Raw genomic sequence first — 18,032 nt, forward strand, 5'->3', positions numbered from 1 at the left:
TTCAAATCCCTGTCATCATCTCTCTGGTATGTGCTAATGACTGGACAGGATTGCTGGCAATGGTCACAGAGCTGGCTTCTGAACTCGCCCTGGGAGACGGGAGCTAAATCACCAGCACCTGACAAACCACAATCCTCTCTTTGAGATGCACCAGGGTGCACTACTGCAAGGTGCTAACCAGCAAGGCATGGTCTATGTTCTGCTATGTTTTTTATCTACAGTTAAAACTGCTCTCCTCCACAGGAGTCCCATCTGTATCTTAACTCCAGCTGCCTGCTCCCCTCCTTTGAGACCTCAGACTTTTCACATGTAATCTCTGCTGTGATTGTTAATGCCACATTTACAATCAAAGTAAGGAACTCAAAACAATTGTTCCAGTAAGTCTTTTGTATCAGTCCATATATCTGGCATCTACTCTATCACCTGGAATAAATTCAAATGTTTAGACTTGCATATTCATCTCTCAGTTCTCTACTGCTGCACTGATGACTTAATACACCCATAAGTAGACAATTCACATTTAAAAAGAGACCTAGTTATGATTTTTGCAAGACTGACTGCGGGGTAATGAACAGGTATTGTCCCGCACAAACCTGCTCACTGGCCTCTCCTCTTGCATTAGAGACAGGGAATTTGCTGTGTAGTGCATGTGGGTATAATCAGAGTGTAGCATGTCAGCAGATGAGGGCTTGCACTATGTTTTTATCTCTCCATGAGTCTCCCTGTCCATTTGCTTGTGAATAGCATGAATATGAATCCATGTCTCTTCCCTGCAGTGCCAGAGGTCAGAAAGGTTAGCTACAGCTGTGTAAAAGATGTGGGTTTTTCCTGTCATCACAGGAGACCAAGTCTCAACTAATACAACCTGCCTACATCAAATACAACAAACACCACAAGTGCTACAACTTACAATCATTAGATATGTCCCAGAAATTAAAAGTATAAAGCTGATATAAATAAATTTAAAAACAAACAAACAAAAACCAACACAGCAGTGGGGAAATTACCTACTTTCCAAGGGCTCTTTTGACAGCTGAGGACAAGCTATTCAGATCCTGAAATGGAACCTCATTTCCATCCCAGTACTCTGTCCTCATGAGAGCTTGGGGGAAGGGGGGTAAAGGGAAGAGACTGAAAAATGACACTCACACAGGGGGAGTAACCTTCCAGAGATAATCAATGGCTCTGTAATGAGCAGTGGAATCTGCTGAATATTGATTAGCCAGTGCTGGCAAGGCTCTGCTCTGGGGAGTCAGCACTCCTGCCAGCTGCCTTGTGTGAACACAAAGGAGGCCTCAGCAAAAGGCAAATTGTAAATGGCACGTTTTATATGAGAGGCACCATTCAGGCCCTCAGCAGAGGAAAAAAACAAGAAGTATGGCCACAGCACTAGCAAGCACAAAGCATCAGCAGTCCTTGTAACTTCTGTTACTACCCTGTTCTATGAAGTGCATTCCCAGGTGTGCCCTAATAAATTTGTTTTAAAGATTACCACTTGCAAATATGGCTGATCCTACGAGTTTCCACAGGTTCCTCTTCCCTAAAGTTTCTAGAAAATAGGGTGCTTCCTTAGACACCCCCTAGAAACTCTGTCCAATGTTACACCTGAGCACATGCAGGGTATATTTATACATTTTAAGTCAATACTATATGCCGATACCTAGGCCAGCTCTAAGCAGATTTCATACCCTTGGAGCAGTACAGCTGTGTGTTAGTACTCCAACCCTCTCACAGTGCTTTTTGTTGTTCCTGTCCCCAAATTAGATTCCTAAATGCCTGTCCCTAAAATTAGATTTTAGGATTTTAGTATCTCTTTTTTTTCTATACGTAGTTGGATATTATTTTTTTGATTACAGGCATTGGTAGGTACACACTGTTTACTGCTGAGCAAATTATCTATTAGTGACTAAAAGGTTATCCTACCTTTTCAGAAGCAGAGAGTCTTTTCTCACAGGCTTTCTGTGGAAAGAGAAATTGTGACAGTCAGGGGAAAGAGATCTGGCAACTGCATTCTTTAAAAAAAGAAGAAGAAAAAGGAGAAAAGAAAAAAGTTCCAGTTCCTGCCTGGTGTAACTCATCTGACTTCAGCAGGGCTGTCCCAGGGTAGACTCGTCCCTCTGTCTTTGCCAAAAAGAGAACAAGAGGAGCCAGCCAAAGGCATCTGCTTTTGCATTTCCTTACTGAATCTGTTCATTATACTCTCATGATAGAGAAGCTGTAAATAAAGGCGCTTCATGATGTTGCATTGTGCTATCCATAATTACATTGTATGTGCTTCATCAGTATACATGCTTCAGGGCACATTGCAAAAGCTTTTTGTGTATTCAGGACTCTCCGGGAGGGTGGGTGAAAAGAAGAGGGGGAAAAGCCAGCAGTTAGAAAAAGGAAGTCGAGCAGTTACCTAGAGAGGAGCTCAGCGTAAGAGGGAGGAGTGGAGGCTTTGTACGCACATGCTACAAAAAGACACTAGAGTCCCTGCCCAGCAGTATCCCAGTTAGTTTGCATGTTATAAGCCTTTCACTTACCCTTTCTCTGTAAGATTATGAGCCCTCTAAAAGAACAATCATGTTTACATGGTGCAACCACATCAAAACCTCAGTTTGGATGGGCACTCAGAAGAATTTTTCTAACACAAGAAGTTCAGTTTGGAAGCTCTCTGAGGCAAATTTTATATAACCATAAAGTACACAAACGTCAGCAGATTCATGCAGGAACATCCCAAAATGTCCCAACTATTCCCTGATTTCGGAGTGATTTAAGTCAGGCATAACTCCCTTATTTGGAACCAGCATTAGAAAAAACTAGTGTCAGATTAGAAGTGAATCCTAAATTCTTTAATGTTTTGCAGATTAGTTTAGAGTGATTGGCAGTGTATGGTGCAATTTGTTTTGCCTCTGTGAAGAAATTCTGTTATCCTGCAAACATTTAATGCTCCCACTAATACTCTTAGTTTGGATGTAATAAAGCCTTGTGGAAATATAGTGCTTCTGGTAAGAGCTTTGGTTTCACAGGTTCAGAATATGCCTCTGGATTCATGTGTATAATCTACGCCCTTTTTAGAAGTATTTGTGCTTGAAAAGAACTTGGAAAAAATCTTTAGAATAACCAACACCCAGATGGGGCGGGGAGGGAAGCATTTGACAGCTAGAAGCTGAGATTAGTCTGGGAAGAGAAGAGCAAACAGAGGTAGGATGAAGACAAGGTTTGGTGAAAACACAGATTTTAGTGGCAAATTTTCCCTTGTATTACCTGCAGGCACATGCAGCCTGCTCTGCTGCAAAATCACAAGCCCACGTTGTCTGTTCTTTAGTAGAAGTAATTCTTTGGGTTACAGTACTAGTAAAAGGCACTATACAAAATGAAAAGAGATTACAGAATGCGACCTATGTAGAAATACACTAAAAAGTGGTGCTTCACAATGTTAAATTGTTTTTAATGCTAGATTTGATTGTGGAGTGTAGAACAAAAGATGTTCAAAATGAATACATCAAGGCAGCAGTGTTCGGATAGTTTTACAACAATCTGAAAGATTGCTGTGCAACCCCACTTCAAAAAATAAATAAATTAAATTAAATTAAATAATAAAAAAAAAAAGCAGAGCTAAAAACTGCCTCACTTGAGCCCCAGGGTTTAGCATCCTACGCAGAGAGCGTATCCCAGGAATTCTCTAACAGGAGCTGGCTCGGAAGGAAGTGATTATATGACATCGTTTTAAGCCCTTGCCAGAAGAGCTGTAGACTTAATCCTAGTGCTATGACTTAACAGGTTCTTGCATTTACTTCCCAGTCATCTTATTTACAGGCTTGCCCTTCACAGACAAGAAAGCAAGCCAGCAAAGGATGTGAACAAAAATTACCATGTCAGAAACCTCCCAGCCAAGGCATAATTATCCCATGCAAATTCAGAAAAGCTGCAGGTTTACTCAGCTGGAGTTTCAAAGCTGTGCAATACAGGTGTAACAAATAAGGCAGGATACCCAATGTAGTAAAATAATAGTATACTACTACTACTTTACAGCAAAAAAGTCACTCCATAACAGCTTTTGTAAAAGTCTTCCCATCATTTAGAATAATTATTATATTAATAATTATTAATTAATAACATCTTGTTTAGATCTTCAACTCAACAAATGTCAAGGCCTTTTACATAGAAAGGCCCATGATTTGCTCACTTTGCATTACCTAAGATGCAACCCTGCCATCATGGCACATGGCTTTACTGTCGCTGCTGGCACAAAGACATCTCAGAGCTGCAGAAGCCAACACGTGGCTTCTTCAAGAAACTTCCCCTGGCCCTACACACTACACAGAACAGAACTGAGAAACCTGTCAGACATATGTGGAGAAATCTACTCCCATAGGGCCAGAAAGCATGTAAGGGATTAATTCCTTGAAAATTCCTTTTGATTAATTAAATCAGAAGCAATGCTTAGGAAGAGTTCAATGCACACCATCTGGAAGCAGCTCAGTCTGTCCTAGACCTTTCTCCCCAGCCTTAGTGTAGCACCAGGGGTGAGTTCTGAATAAAACTACCCATGGAAAGCTGGATGAGGCCCACACATCGCCTCATCAGCGTCCATGTTTAGACGTATGGATGTGTCCACGGTGGCCATCCAGCTCAACTGCGGATGTATTCTGCAAGTGGTAAGGCAGCGAGGAGCACAGCAGGCTCCGCTCACAGGGCTTTAAGCAGAAGATTCATTCTGGGCAGCTCTGGGTCTGGACTGCAATGAAGACTGAAATACAAAGTTGCACACAGCCAAAAGTGCTGTGTTTCAAGTGGCTCGGGATCAAAACCATCCTGATTTGCACCCAAAACCATATACCATTTCAGGCTTGTTTGAAACCTAGCCAGCTGCTGCTGAAGGGTTCACAAACTTTACTGCACTTGCCCTGAACTTTGCATTGGAAATGAAAAAGCAAAATAAAGCTCTCAAGTTGAAGGTTTTGCTTTTTTTTTTTTTCTTGAAATTTTGTCAATGCTGATACCTTAAAGAAAAATGGTATTCTGTTCTAAACAGTGATCCCAAACCCCATTCCTTATACATATTTTCCCAGATATTTTTCCTATATGTCTAAGGACTCCGTTCACTCATCAGCTTCACAGAAACTATGTTCTTTACGACGAGAAAGATCAACAGGTACAGAAACACAGTAGGTTATGCATATTTTTTTCACTCCCTCCATCCCAAAAAGCTTAGTTAGGTAAGTAATGATAACACATGCTTAGTGGCGTTCCAAAAATCGTGTGGCAGTATTGAACCATTTCAAAGGTCCGTTTACTCAGATTTCACTGATAGTGTGAAAATTAAAAAAACTTTAAAAGCCAAAGACAGTTGTGAAAGCTTCTTAGAATGTTCTACCATTTTTTATTATACAGCTCTAAAATAAACCTGAAAACCCCAAATATTCCAATAACTTTTGACACTTTTTAACCTACAAGTTGTAGATGTCATTCAAATTTCAGTTTTTTCTATCCAGCTAACAAGTAATCCTCCTCTTTATCTTCTATTTGTCTATACTGCAGTGATAGTTACCGGCCACTTCCCAAACTGGAGACTTGCTAGCCAGCAAGCCAACATCCTTTCTCCAGAAAAGCTATATACTTCCTGGTGAGAATATGCCAGTATTTCCTCTAAGATAAAGAGCTGACACAGAGATGAAGTGTTTCGCCAAAGCCCTATAGGAAGCTTCAATCAGAAACAGGAATGAATAAAGATCTTTAGTGCTTTCACAGAGTGTTGTGCAAATTTCTCAGTCCGGAAAGAATGAAGTCTACCATACTGGAAGCGTAAACCTGGTTTGAGCACATCCAGTAATATAGTGCTGTTGGGATGTGTGTGGACCACCAGTGCAGGGCTCTGGAGAGCAGGGTTTGCACACACACTGGTTCCAGCCAGGCTGCTGTGTCCCTGCGGATCCACGTAAGTGGTCTCCAACACAAGCAAACATCACTCCCAACAGGATCTCCAGACACATGACAAGCAAGTCAGAGGTGCCTGGGCTGGCAGATACCTTGAAGAAAGCTGGATGAAATTGAGCACATGTCCACAAAAAACAAGATGTATGCAGAGCCCTAGTTTCAGCAAGATCAGAAATGTCATGAGATCACATTGAGATCACATTGAGATCACTTTATTTTATTGTTTTTTTCTACGTGCTGTCTCCTGTACCTCTCTAACAAAGAGGTACCAAAGCCAGGACATTTTCTGAAGTGCACTGGTGTGCCGTAGGAAAAAGGGGTGATTCAACAGGCAGCTGTCCTCTCCCCAGGAGAGAGTGGTGTATCCAGGACTTCTGGACAATGTGAAACATTCTACCATTTATGACTGCCAAAGTTCCCAGGATGTCTTTAGTGCAGCCTTTGCCTGTTTCCAGCAGCAACTTAAGTTCTTTTTTTTTCTTTTCTTTTTTTTTTTTTTTCCTAGGAAGCTTTTCCATGCTTCCAATGCATTTTGCTGATGTCAGTCCCCCTACACTCACTGCTGGGCATCCTAGCTGGTTATTTACGTGGGCTGGGAAATGAAAGGCTGCACTTTTCAAATGAACACTTGCAGTACTTATGCCATTTACAATTTTTATCTGGGCTAAGCAAAGCACAAAAGTCAATCCAGCAGCTATTACAATCAGCATTTGTTACAAGCCAATCCAAGCTCTAAAACACTTGCAAGATGACTGACATTTCCAAGCATGAAATATTCATAGCTTGATAACTTTCCATTGTAAACTAATATTTCAGTTTTCCTCTGCAGTTATAACACTTTGTGTGTTTTTTTTTTAAAAAAGACCCCCATTCAGTTACTTGCTTCCAGGAGTTGGGACTTTCAGGGAAAAAATTCCAGTTTGAAAACTTTTACTGCCAACATTATGAAAGCTATTTTCTCCTGAGTATTGCCATTAATAATATTTACTTCACATTCCAGTCTATCTCCCCCACGTTTCTCACCACACCTTAAGGGCCTGCTCTCTTTTTAGGCAGGGAGAGACTGGCTACCGCACTGCACTGGGGTTACTCATTTTGCTAATAGGATTATAGCAAATAATACCCCTTAAAAAAAGAAAAAAAAATATGGAAACAGTATTAATCCCTTTTGCCTGCCCCACCCCATAACTTTCTGCCTGCACACAAAAACTATCTGTCTGCTTTGGCAGCAAAGAAATATTTTCGAATGTTTCCAAATACTAGGAGATGGTTTTTTTCTGCATTCTTTTTTTTTTTTTTATTTCCGCAGGAAAATACAGACAAGAAGTAGAACAAAGACTATGACATTCTCTCTTGTGTAATTAATGCAGGGCATTTATATTCCTTTCTGAAGAATAATATCACATACAATTACAAGGAGAAGATAAAGTAAATACAGAAGGAGCTGTAAATAAAGCTGTACCTTTTATGCTGTTCGGTGTCTCATGCAATGCCATCATAGTGTGTTACTAAGCAATATGTAAGATATTATTAGCTAAGATTGCAACACAACATACTATCCCATTTTTCCAGATGATGTCCAAGTGACAGATTCATAACACCTGTACAATATAAGTGGATGCAATACTGACCTTGTTTGATTTAGAGAGTTTCACTTACATTAACACAGAGAGTTAGCTGTAATGGTTAAAGAAAGCAGCGATGCTAGAAACTGGTTCAGGTGGCAGATTCACATCCTACTACACTGCCCCTGCAGCAGTGGCAGTATCCTCTGGCAGAGTGTCGACAGGAGAATTTGGAGTGGTAAACCTAGACAGACACCTCTTGGAAATCTGCCTGTGAACCTGCCTTTCTGCCCAGAGTTTGCACCCATACTAAGAAATGTTACTGTCTCGATTCCTCTGTTACCAGGAAGTTCTCTGAACACCAACACTACAATCACATCTCCTGCACAAGAAGTTACTAAGGTTTATCCCATTCTTTTCTTTTTCTAGAATCAAAATGATGGTCCACATGTAGTGATCACAATCAGAATTACACAATTTTCTCTAATCTATGAATAAATTCACTGATTCCATCCAAAACAAAGCTGAGACTTAAAGGAGAGTAAAACCTGTTTTTTTACAAGGAAAAAAATGGACATATCTATTAAAACTCAAAGCAAAGGGACAGCTTGTATTTGTTTGTTTGGTTGGTTGTTGTTGTTTTGTTTTAAATTATCCGTACTAGTGTACATTATTTTTACAAGAAGTGGGGAAGTGTGTTTGAAGGTCATATAGCCTTAAAAAAGGAGCTTTTCCACACTGAGACACATTCTTCCTCAGCGCAAATGCAAGTTTCCAAATAAATCAGAGACGAGTGTGTGGAAAGGATACATTTGCTGATATTTAGATGTTCAAATTTGATTTTGCTCCTTGTTACAAAATGGTAGAGTGATCTAGCTAACTTTTAATGCTGTCCTGCCCAAGCATTTTTGTGGTTACCTAGATATTGTGCTATCTGGCAACATCTCGTTCAGGGTTTGCTTTTATTGTGCAGTTGTCACACCTCCAATTCTGCAATCTTTGCCAATTTTCATCCAGTTCTGTGAATTTATAATAGTGCATTTGGAGCACCGTACTTGAAGCCTTTTTTGTTTTGTTTTGTCCAATACCAGCTCTGCTTTTATTCTGGCAGAAAATACCAGGAGGAGAGAAAAAAACACAGCACCTTCTTAGATGACTGTAATCATGAGAAACTTTCTAGGAAGAGCTTAAAGTATTTCAGCATGCACAGGAAGAAATCACTTGTTCTCAGTCATCTATTTACAGGTACTCAGTCCGCCTTGTGTACTGTACTAGACATTCTGGATTTCAGTCATTTTTTCTTACATAATTAGAAAGTAATTATTGAGCAAGAAAATTTTCATAGAATGGCTTGGGTTGATAGGGACCTCAAAGATCATTCAGTTCTAACCCCCCTGCCATGGGTTCCTCCGCTGTTTTCCATTTTCATTGCTTTGTCTTTCTACAGCCCTAGGTCCCACCCAGCACTGCACATACCATTTCAGGATAAGACAGGCCGTTTTAATATTTCTAGCCCAAATGAACCCAGAATATTTGGGCATAAATGAAAGAAAAACTGCATCAAATAAGGTTAGAAATTTTTACCTTGAACAGAATAAGTCCCATAGAACTACTCATGATGTTTTATGAGTTAAGAGTGTATCTGATCAGACTGCTCACCCTAACAGCCTGTGACCCTAAATAAAATATTGGCAATTTTGATCAAATAAGCAAAAGAAGATTGAGCATTCTCACCTCTGAGAGAGCTTAACAATCCAGCATTTCAAGGGGGTCAGAGAGAATGTTTAGGGCTTCCTGAAATATATCCCTCTTCAGCTGTCTCAAGTTGCACTTCTTAAAACACTTGGCTTTCACTCCAAGGGCTGAAGGCTAACAGTAAGCTTCAGTGGAGTTCCATTAACAGCCAAATAAAAAACATTTTACAGGGAAAACACATATTTCTGCAAGCAGCTGAACCAACACAGTCTGGTTTTCTAGGGATCTGCAGTTCTCCACAGTGGAGATGGAATCGTTTACCTTTCCCTCAGGAGGGGCATTAGCTAAATCTCTGCTTCCAATCCCTGCCTACCTACTTCTGCATCCCTGATATGAACTCTGCAGCTTCTACCTCACTCAAATTTTGCTGAAATTGGCCACTATTCAAGAGTTAAAGCAGTTACAGACACAGCAAGATCATGTAAACCCATGAAATAACTAAAAAAAAATCTTACTGTTTCCAACAAACACTTATGTTAAAACAGTTGGAAAATAACTATGAAGGGCCTCAGCCAGGTCCCACTGCAGTGTTTTCATTTTTTGATATCAGACTGCAACCTACCAGGACAGGGCAGGAAACACGGTCCACTGGCTAAGCCCTTGTCTCGCATTCTGTAGATCAAGATTCAGCTCCCTGCTCTGCCAAAAGCTTTCTGTGACCTGAGTAAGCTACATTTGGACCAAATTAAGAAAATATATTGAAAAAGAAAAAGAAAAAGAAAAAGAAAAAGAAAAAGAAAAAGAAAAAGAAAAAGAAAAAGAAAAAGAAAAAGAAAAAGAAAAAGAAAAAGAAAAAGAAAAAGAAAAAGAAAAAGAAAAAGAAAAAGAAAAAGAAAAAGAAAAAGAAAAAGAAAAAGAAAAAGAAAAAGAAAAAGAAAAAGAAAAAGAAAAAGAAAAAGAAAAAGAAAAAGAAAAAGAAAAAGAAAAAGAAAAAGAAAAAAAAGAAAAAAAAGAACCTCAAACTGGGTTTTCCAGAGCCAACTTCCTGTTTTTCTTAAAACATACAATAAGTGTTCTCGGCAGAGTACATGGAGAGTGTTAAAGAGAGAGTAACAGCAGGCAACAATTTTATCTAATCAGTATAAAATAGTGAAGAGAAGATCAATCTGAAGTCCCTTTCCCCCTTCACTAGACAGCTTTCTTAGGGGTTGTTATTTGGAATCCACAGACAGACCTCTCTCCTCAAGAAATCACCTACATCTCTAGCTTCCAGTCTGCTGTGTGTAGATCCTGGGATGAGAAATAAGGTATACGATACATAACTGACTACTCCAAAAGGGGCCACAATTTCACTGAAGATCTTTTAGAAGTCAGCAAATAACAAAAGACTAGAACTTTCTATCTGCATCCTTTTTTTTTTTTTTTCCCCCTCAAATGGAAGGCAAACGAATGCAGGTAGTGCCACCAAACCTCCTTGTGATCAAAGCCTAATGGTTAGAGGATTTATTCACAGTATTGGAAAACCAGACTGCTCTTACTTCTCGAAAGGGATTCATCCCATATTCTTGAACAGGCTGCCTTTAACAGTGCCACAGACATACAGAAAGATAATCCAGGCCTACAATGTTTATAACCTGAACTAAAAGTCAAACTAAAAAAATTCAACAAATTTGTTTTCCCCTTGACAGGCAATGAGCTGAGCCATGGGCAGTGAGACTACGATTGCAGAGTAATTAATCCATTGTACAGCTGAGAATTAAGCCCTTATGCTTTAAACCACAGGACAGTGATTTAAGCACTCCTATCTTTCATTTGGGATTCCTTCTGGCAGGTTCATGTAACCTGTCAAAGTTCATAGTGTTCAAGTTGTTATGCAGCAACAGTAATTGGAAGCTCCTTAGTATCACAAACACAAAAGGATGCATCCAGACAAGAAATTTGATTACAGATCTGCCTCACCATTTGTTTTGCCTTTTATATAGATTTTGGACTGTTAAGGAACACCAGCTGAGCTGACAGGAAATACTTAAGGTATAATAATTAACAGGGATATCACGTGAATTAATCAACTGGTTTTGATATACAGGGGTACTAGATGTTACTGAATTGTTGAAACAGAAACTAAAGTTATGTTAAATTTTAATTAAAGCCTGCTTTTATTTTGAGGTTTTGAAAAAATTCTGACCTGAATTCTGAATAGAACAGGACATCCATCCCCCTCCTTTGTGACTACCTTCTTTTTGTCTTAGTGTTTCAGAACTGATTATTTTGACTATTTCATTTAATTTAAGCTAGAAAGGAATCAGCTTATTTAAACCGATATAAACCATTATATACAACAAGGGAATTGCCCACAGGGGACTGTGCCAATTTAATCATTTGTTTCTAAAACTTTTCTAAAGTTTCTAAAGCTGTTTGCTTCTTTGTGAGCAAGTACCTCTGGACACAATACAGTAAGCAGGCAAAAACTGGAAAATGAAGGGATTATTTATGGTGCAAAGGATGCACAATGAAGACAGACTGTGCTTAGCAAGTGCGAAAACAGACACCAATTTGTGTGCACACTCATGCAGTTTGAAACAAGAAAATTTGTTCCAAAATAATTGAAGTCTACCCCTGTGCAACAGCAACAAATGCAATTACAATGTGAGGGAAGCACTGCTCAAGTCTGAGATCCAGCACCAGACCGGCTCTCACAAGGTTTTCAACTCAACCTTACAGATCCAAGAGATTTCATTACAATTCGGACTACTAGTTGCAAAACCTGCAGCCCAAGAGGAGAACCTCACCATTTTGTAAGATATCTTGAGAACAACTAATTTTGATAGTATCTGGGAAATTAGAAAGGCCCCACCTATCGACAAGCTGTGCTGTCTAGCCAAATGCATCTTTGGATAGAAGCAAAAGGGTACATTTGTTCATGGGCATCTATAAATCAGTGCATAGGAATTCCTTCTTTACAATACTTCAGTGTTCATAAATGGGGCTTGAAAAGGAGAACCAGCTGAAGGGATGAAAGAATAATCTTTGTGGCGTATGGAACATTTAGAAAGATTCAAGTTGTCTCTCTCATCCTCACAAATTGTGGTGATTCGAAGCCTACCTTCAGACACGTGAGAGAGAGGTTTCCCAGGTGGAAGTCTGCAGAAGACTGAGCGGGCTGTGTGGCTCCCTCCACCACTTATACCACAAGACAGGCCACGCAATTCTATTTCCCCTTCGGGGACAGCGCTGATAACAAGTCATAGGCAGCCCCGATATATTTCCAGGCCATGAGCACACGGAGCCCTGTGTGTAGCCAAGAACTGTGTTGGTTTTGATGTGCAGGGGATGTAGACAGGCCATGAAATGAAGGTGCCTCTGTACACAACAGCACCATTTCACGCCTGCCGGCCTCACCTTGGGGCAGGCTTGCTGGACCCTGCTAAGCTACAGAACACTGTGCTGCTTCTTATGAGTGGGAAGGAGAAAATAACGCACTCCTTTAATGTCAGCTAGGACTTGGAAGAGACTGAAGTCATGGAAGAGCATCAGGAAATAAGAAAATGGGGTCTCAAATCTGAGCAGTCTTTAAGAAAGCTCAGCAAGAAAGAAGCATTAATGAACTAAATGTTGCTATAATAAAGAAGTTTAGTTATCCTCTCAGCTTAGTCAGGGCATTTTAAGGTTCTCAGAAAGCTTTCTGAAAAAGCCTGTGATTTTAACAGAAGCTCTCCTCACTCTTTCACGCAGTATGAATTGTTTCTTCCTGAACTGAAGGACTAATATACACTGTGCAAATTTAATGTTACATGCAAGCAGATACAATCACAGGCAGGAGCATCTTTGCTAGCTTGTGTGTTTTAATAACACTTCCTGTTATTTACAAAATAATATCCTCTCAGTGATGGAGCAACCATAGAAAACTCCAGCCATAAGCATCTGTACAAAGTACTAAGTGACACTGTGTAATTTACAGCTCAGTCCACATGGAGATCTTTGTGTAGTTACAGGCTTACATGAAGAAGGGAGGTGAATGGACATCAGGCTTCTTTGGCTAGATTGTCCATTCCTGCTTCCCTGCATGGTATTGACATTTCATGCTTTTCCTTGCATCAAGCACTAACTTTCACCCCATTGGTCCAATGCTACACATTTTGTCTGCCACTTGTCAGGTGTAAAAACAACCATTTATACTAATGGATAGCATGCACACAAGACTATTGTATGCATGCCACTCAAAGTTTTTTGCATCGTGATTAATGCCCAAAAAATCTATGCACTGGCAATGAGTCCAAGGTATTAAACTTTCCGTATGCACCCAGATCGACCACTGGATGTAAGCCCACTAGCTTTGTCTCATTCTGCAACAGAGTTATGGCTCTTAAAACCTACATATTCAAATGTCTGGTTGCAAAGGGGTCACGCCACAACAAATACAACCAAATAAATTAGCAACTTTCCAGACAAGGGGCAGCCTTCCCCTCCCAGGATCAGCACTCTGCCAAAACACCTGGACAGCACCTGCATTTCCCCAGCGTTGGGCATCTGCCCACATGATGGCCCTGACTTGTTGCTCTGGCATCTGCCCTGGGGGCTATTCATTCTCCCACCACTATATAACCCAATGGGTTCCTACCCCTTTCAGTCAATCTCACAAAAGATGCCTGCAAGCAAGCAGAAAAATTACAAGGAAAAGTCAAATGCAGAAAAGTGTCTGTATCTGCCCCCTAAAGCAAGGAATTGGCACCATGTGGTAAACCCTACCAACAGGCACAGCCACTACAAATATGGAATACATATGGAAGCAAAGCTATCTAACAATCTAACAGATAAAACTGTTAGCACTGGTCAGTTTACATTTTGTAACAGTTTTGCATAGCTATGCTGGAAAAAAATGATGCAGCTACTGACACACATGTAGAGGAGCCTGTAGGAGAGGGTTTGCTGCTGCTGAGGCACTATGTGGTCCCACACCTGTGGTCTGTGTCACATCATCATCATGTATTTCCTGTCTGCCACATACTTCTGAAAAAAAAAAAAAAAGAAAAAAAAAAAGGAAACACTGCTTTGACATTTATTTTGGCCTATCTGGTGATCTTCCCATTGACTAAATACTTACAACAGTAAGTCTTCAATGCAACAATACAGAAGACAAAGGAAGAAATAATACACATTCCAAATTTATTCATATAGCATTGCTACACATAAAAACACCAACATGCTATGCTCAAGTGTAAAGTCCTTCTCTGATTTAATCAAAAACCTTAAACCGATCACGTGGATAGGACCGAATGTTTCATACGTAGGTCTGCAAATCCAAGCAGCTTTCTGCAAAGTGAAATGGCCTGAACTATAGCATTTATAATTGGTTTGATGCCTTATTTTTTCCTTAGTGAGTAACACATTAAGCAAAAGCATTTTAATTAGATGTGCTCAGATCACATTTAAAATAAGTCCCACCACAGCCTCTACACTAATTCCCCACTATAATTGACAAAATATTCCAAACCCCCATTTTTTGACTTTTATAATGCTTACATTTTTGGGCCTGAAATACGTTCTGTTGCTTATTCAAAACAAGAGATGAATATAAGCCAATGAAGATCACCACAAGAAATTTACACTTAGAAAAATGCACTTAGAAAATAAGCTAAATTAATACCAAATCCTTTGCAAGTAAGTAACAGAATATAGAGATAACCTGGTTAGCAGTTACTAGTGTATTGCTTTGTATACTACTCCACTAGTAGTCCCTACAAGTCTTCCCTTGTTGGATGACCTATTTCTGGGTATAGCATCAATAATTACAGTGCTTCTTTTACAATAAAGAGTGAAGACAACTGTGTGGTACAGTTGTCAAAACTGTATGGTTCATATTAACAAACTATCAAATACTTTAGCAGAGACTTTGCTAAATTTGCCTTTTAAGCACATACACAGTTAACTAAAATATCATGCATTTGCACTAAAATCTCTTACCTTGTACAGTTTCAGCAATAACCAGCACATCAAGTATGCTGCCCCGGTGAATTTTGCTTTCATGTATCTTTCAGGCAAACAGGTAAGGTACATTTGTACCAAATCCAGCTCTTCATGGACAACACTACTGCCAGCATTGTTAATATCATCGTCCCCACCCTCTGTTCTTCCTTCTGCTGCTGCTGCTGATGCACCCAAACATTTATTGAATTCCATTTTATGAATGTTTTTCCCCCTTCTAACAAAGCCCTGATCTTTCCAGAGACATCTCAGTAAAGTTTTTATCTCCTATCAGTAACAATATTCCTCACTCCTCTGAAACTATGTAGCCCTGTCTTTAAGCCAATCCAAAAAGTTAGCTTATGGTAGAACAAAGTTTCTTTACACTGCATTGACTCTTTGCCTTTCTCTTACTGAACAGTCTCCTGCAAGCCTGCATACAGCTGCAAGATAAATATAGCACCAGCTAGCCTTGTCATACAGCACAAGAATACTCCTGCTGTTGCCAAGAGAAAAAAGAAAGATTCCATTTATTTAAAGAGCAAGTCCGTAGCACCAGTACTTCCTCATTCATTTGGGATGGGAGGGGGGGAAGATGAAAAATCTGTTTGTTTTTTTCGTTTGTTTTGGTTTGTTTTTTTTGCCAACTGTGACAAAAAAAAATGTGCACAACAAATTCCAATTCTGTTTAAAAAAAAAAAAAAGTTCTTACGGAGGAGGGTTTTCTTTCTTTCTTTTTTTTTAATTCTAGAGACTTCTGGTCACAGTAGTTCATTGTTTGTGATGCTGTAGATGCCAAGCTTGTGAAGGCTAGAAATTTCAAAAGGATAAATGAGGTCTTGCAGATATACCATGGCCAAGACATTTTGACATAACAAATAGCCCTTCCAAAGGCCAAAATATGAAGAAAATATGCAAGAGATCAACTAAGCAATTTTTTAGCTAAACATTAAGCAGCTCATTTGTGCTTTGTGGCAGCTCGAATTTGTATGTTAAGAACAATTCTAGCCTACTCTTGGTGATGGATAGAAAAGATCTAAAGGTTTCAGCTTAATTGTATCAGTTTTGAGAATTCAACAGCATCAACAACTAAGTACTTCATTTTAATCAACGTTAATTTTCCAGATAATTTCATGTAGCAAACTATACTTTCTGCCAACTTTTTTTTTTTTTTTTTTGGCACTGTGAGAGCACTGTTCAAATAAAGGAAGAAATCATTGTGGTTTGCAGAAAAACTAGTCAAGTGCCCTGGTATCTAGGAACATAGCCCTCTAACATATTGAAGATCAGATACCCAAAGCTTCCATTGCCTTGAACCATTCCTAAGCAACAGACATAGCAATTATTAATACTTAATAACGAATTTTATAGCCTTCAATCATATTAAATACAACCTTAATCTAATCTCAATGATTTTTACAGGACTACCTGTGATTTTTACATTGTTTTAACATTAGAATGGGTGTTTCAGAATATAAAAGGTAAAGACAGTTACTACACACCCATATACAGTGTGTCCATAATGAATGGCAAATGAAATGCAGAAAACCTAACACATTTCTTCTGTCTGAGACATTCTGTGAGGTATCCAGCTCACCTGGTTCCCCTGATGGGTTCAGCTGCCACTATTTCCCTTTCTTTTCATATTCACACCAATCTGAGAAAGAGAAAATGCACTGAATTCCGGAGCCAAACCTTGCTGTGATTGCTTGCGGTTACAATGCAGAACACCATTTCTACTCCCACAGTACAGATGTTGAAGGCAAGCTGGTTCTAGCAACCACGAGGAGTTGGATAGCATCCCAGCGTTCACCCCTCCTGGCCATATCCCTGCGCTGCCAACAACATGTGCCTGCAATTCCCACATGATGCTCACTCGGATATAACACAACATTTGAAATATCCTCAACAGCAGTCCCTATCTTTTCCTACCTGCATCTGCTTGGGGTACTGCTCATGGAGCTACAGATGTCAGCAGGCAGCCACCACAGCCTTTGTGGTAGTCTTCTCTGCACAGCAAGCTAGCACTCCTCTCTCCTGATTGTGAGAGCAAACTAGTTCATGCAGAGGAAAGTTTCACAACTTTGCTTGCTTGCTTGTCTCTAGAGGTGAATAGTCTATTATCTTTGTTTGAAAGTAATTGTGGTCATGCCAAAAGCCTGTATCTCCACTGCTGCCAATTTCACACGTAGTTAAGGCACGCTTGACAGAATATGACAGGAAAGAAGTCAAACCAAAGAAATGTCAAGAAGCAAATAGTTAAGCTAGCTTCCAAATTTCAGCACACACTGCCAACTGAGCTTGAAATTACAATGGTGGATGCAGATTTGTTTTTAAAATTAAAAATGAATCAAAGCAGAAGCATGGTGTTACACTCCAGAAGGGTGCATGTAAGCTCCTGGCAGGTCATATCCAGCTTCCATATCCAGCTTCCAGTTCCCTGTTCAGTTCTGCCCAGTCTGAAGTACAGCTGCTTACAAGAGCTCTAGATAGGAAGACTAGCTTCCCAATCCCAAGATTTAAAAAATAAAAACTGTTTTTATTTCAATTACCCTCCCCTCCACCTTATTTTTCCATGTGTTTCTAAGCATATTGTAAGAAGACTTTCTGCAAACTGGAATCAGAAAGTAGCTGATATTCTTCAAATCAGTATTTTGCTGGTATGCTTAGACAATCCATCCCTGACCTGTTAATAACATTAAGTAGCTCTGAGGTATTTAAGAGGTGAACAGTGTTTGACATCACAATTATTCCAAGTCCATCCTCAAAAGTAACTAGGGGCTGTATAGAGGAAGACAAGAAATTTCAGAGGAATGGGATTTTTGAAGGGCAAGCAGCTAGGAGCTAATGAATTAAAATACCAGGTAATGACAGAGAATTTACAGAGAC

At 39.6% G+C, this 18,032-nt stretch overlaps 1 protein-coding gene across 1 annotated transcript in view; it reads right to left on the minus strand.

Annotated features, from left to right (window-relative positions):
- Positions 1-15,560, minus strand: part of LOC106039165 (uncharacterized) — a 213,753-nt gene extending 198,193 nt beyond the window's left edge. The window contains 2 exon segments of the mRNA XM_013186073.3: positions 1,924-1,959; positions 15,144-15,560. Coding sequence (XP_013041527.3) covers positions 1,924-1,959; positions 15,144-15,359 — 252 coding nt within the window. The 5' untranslated portion in view covers positions 15,360-15,560.
- Between the last annotated feature and the right edge of the window lie 2,472 nt (positions 15,561-18,032).

The sequence above is a fragment of the Anser cygnoides genome, chromosome 9, assembly GCF_040182565.1.
Source record: "Anser cygnoides isolate HZ-2024a breed goose chromosome 9, Taihu_goose_T2T_genome, whole genome shotgun sequence".
In the NCBI taxonomy this organism is placed as follows: Eukaryota; Metazoa; Chordata; class Aves; order Anseriformes; family Anatidae; genus Anser; species Anser cygnoides.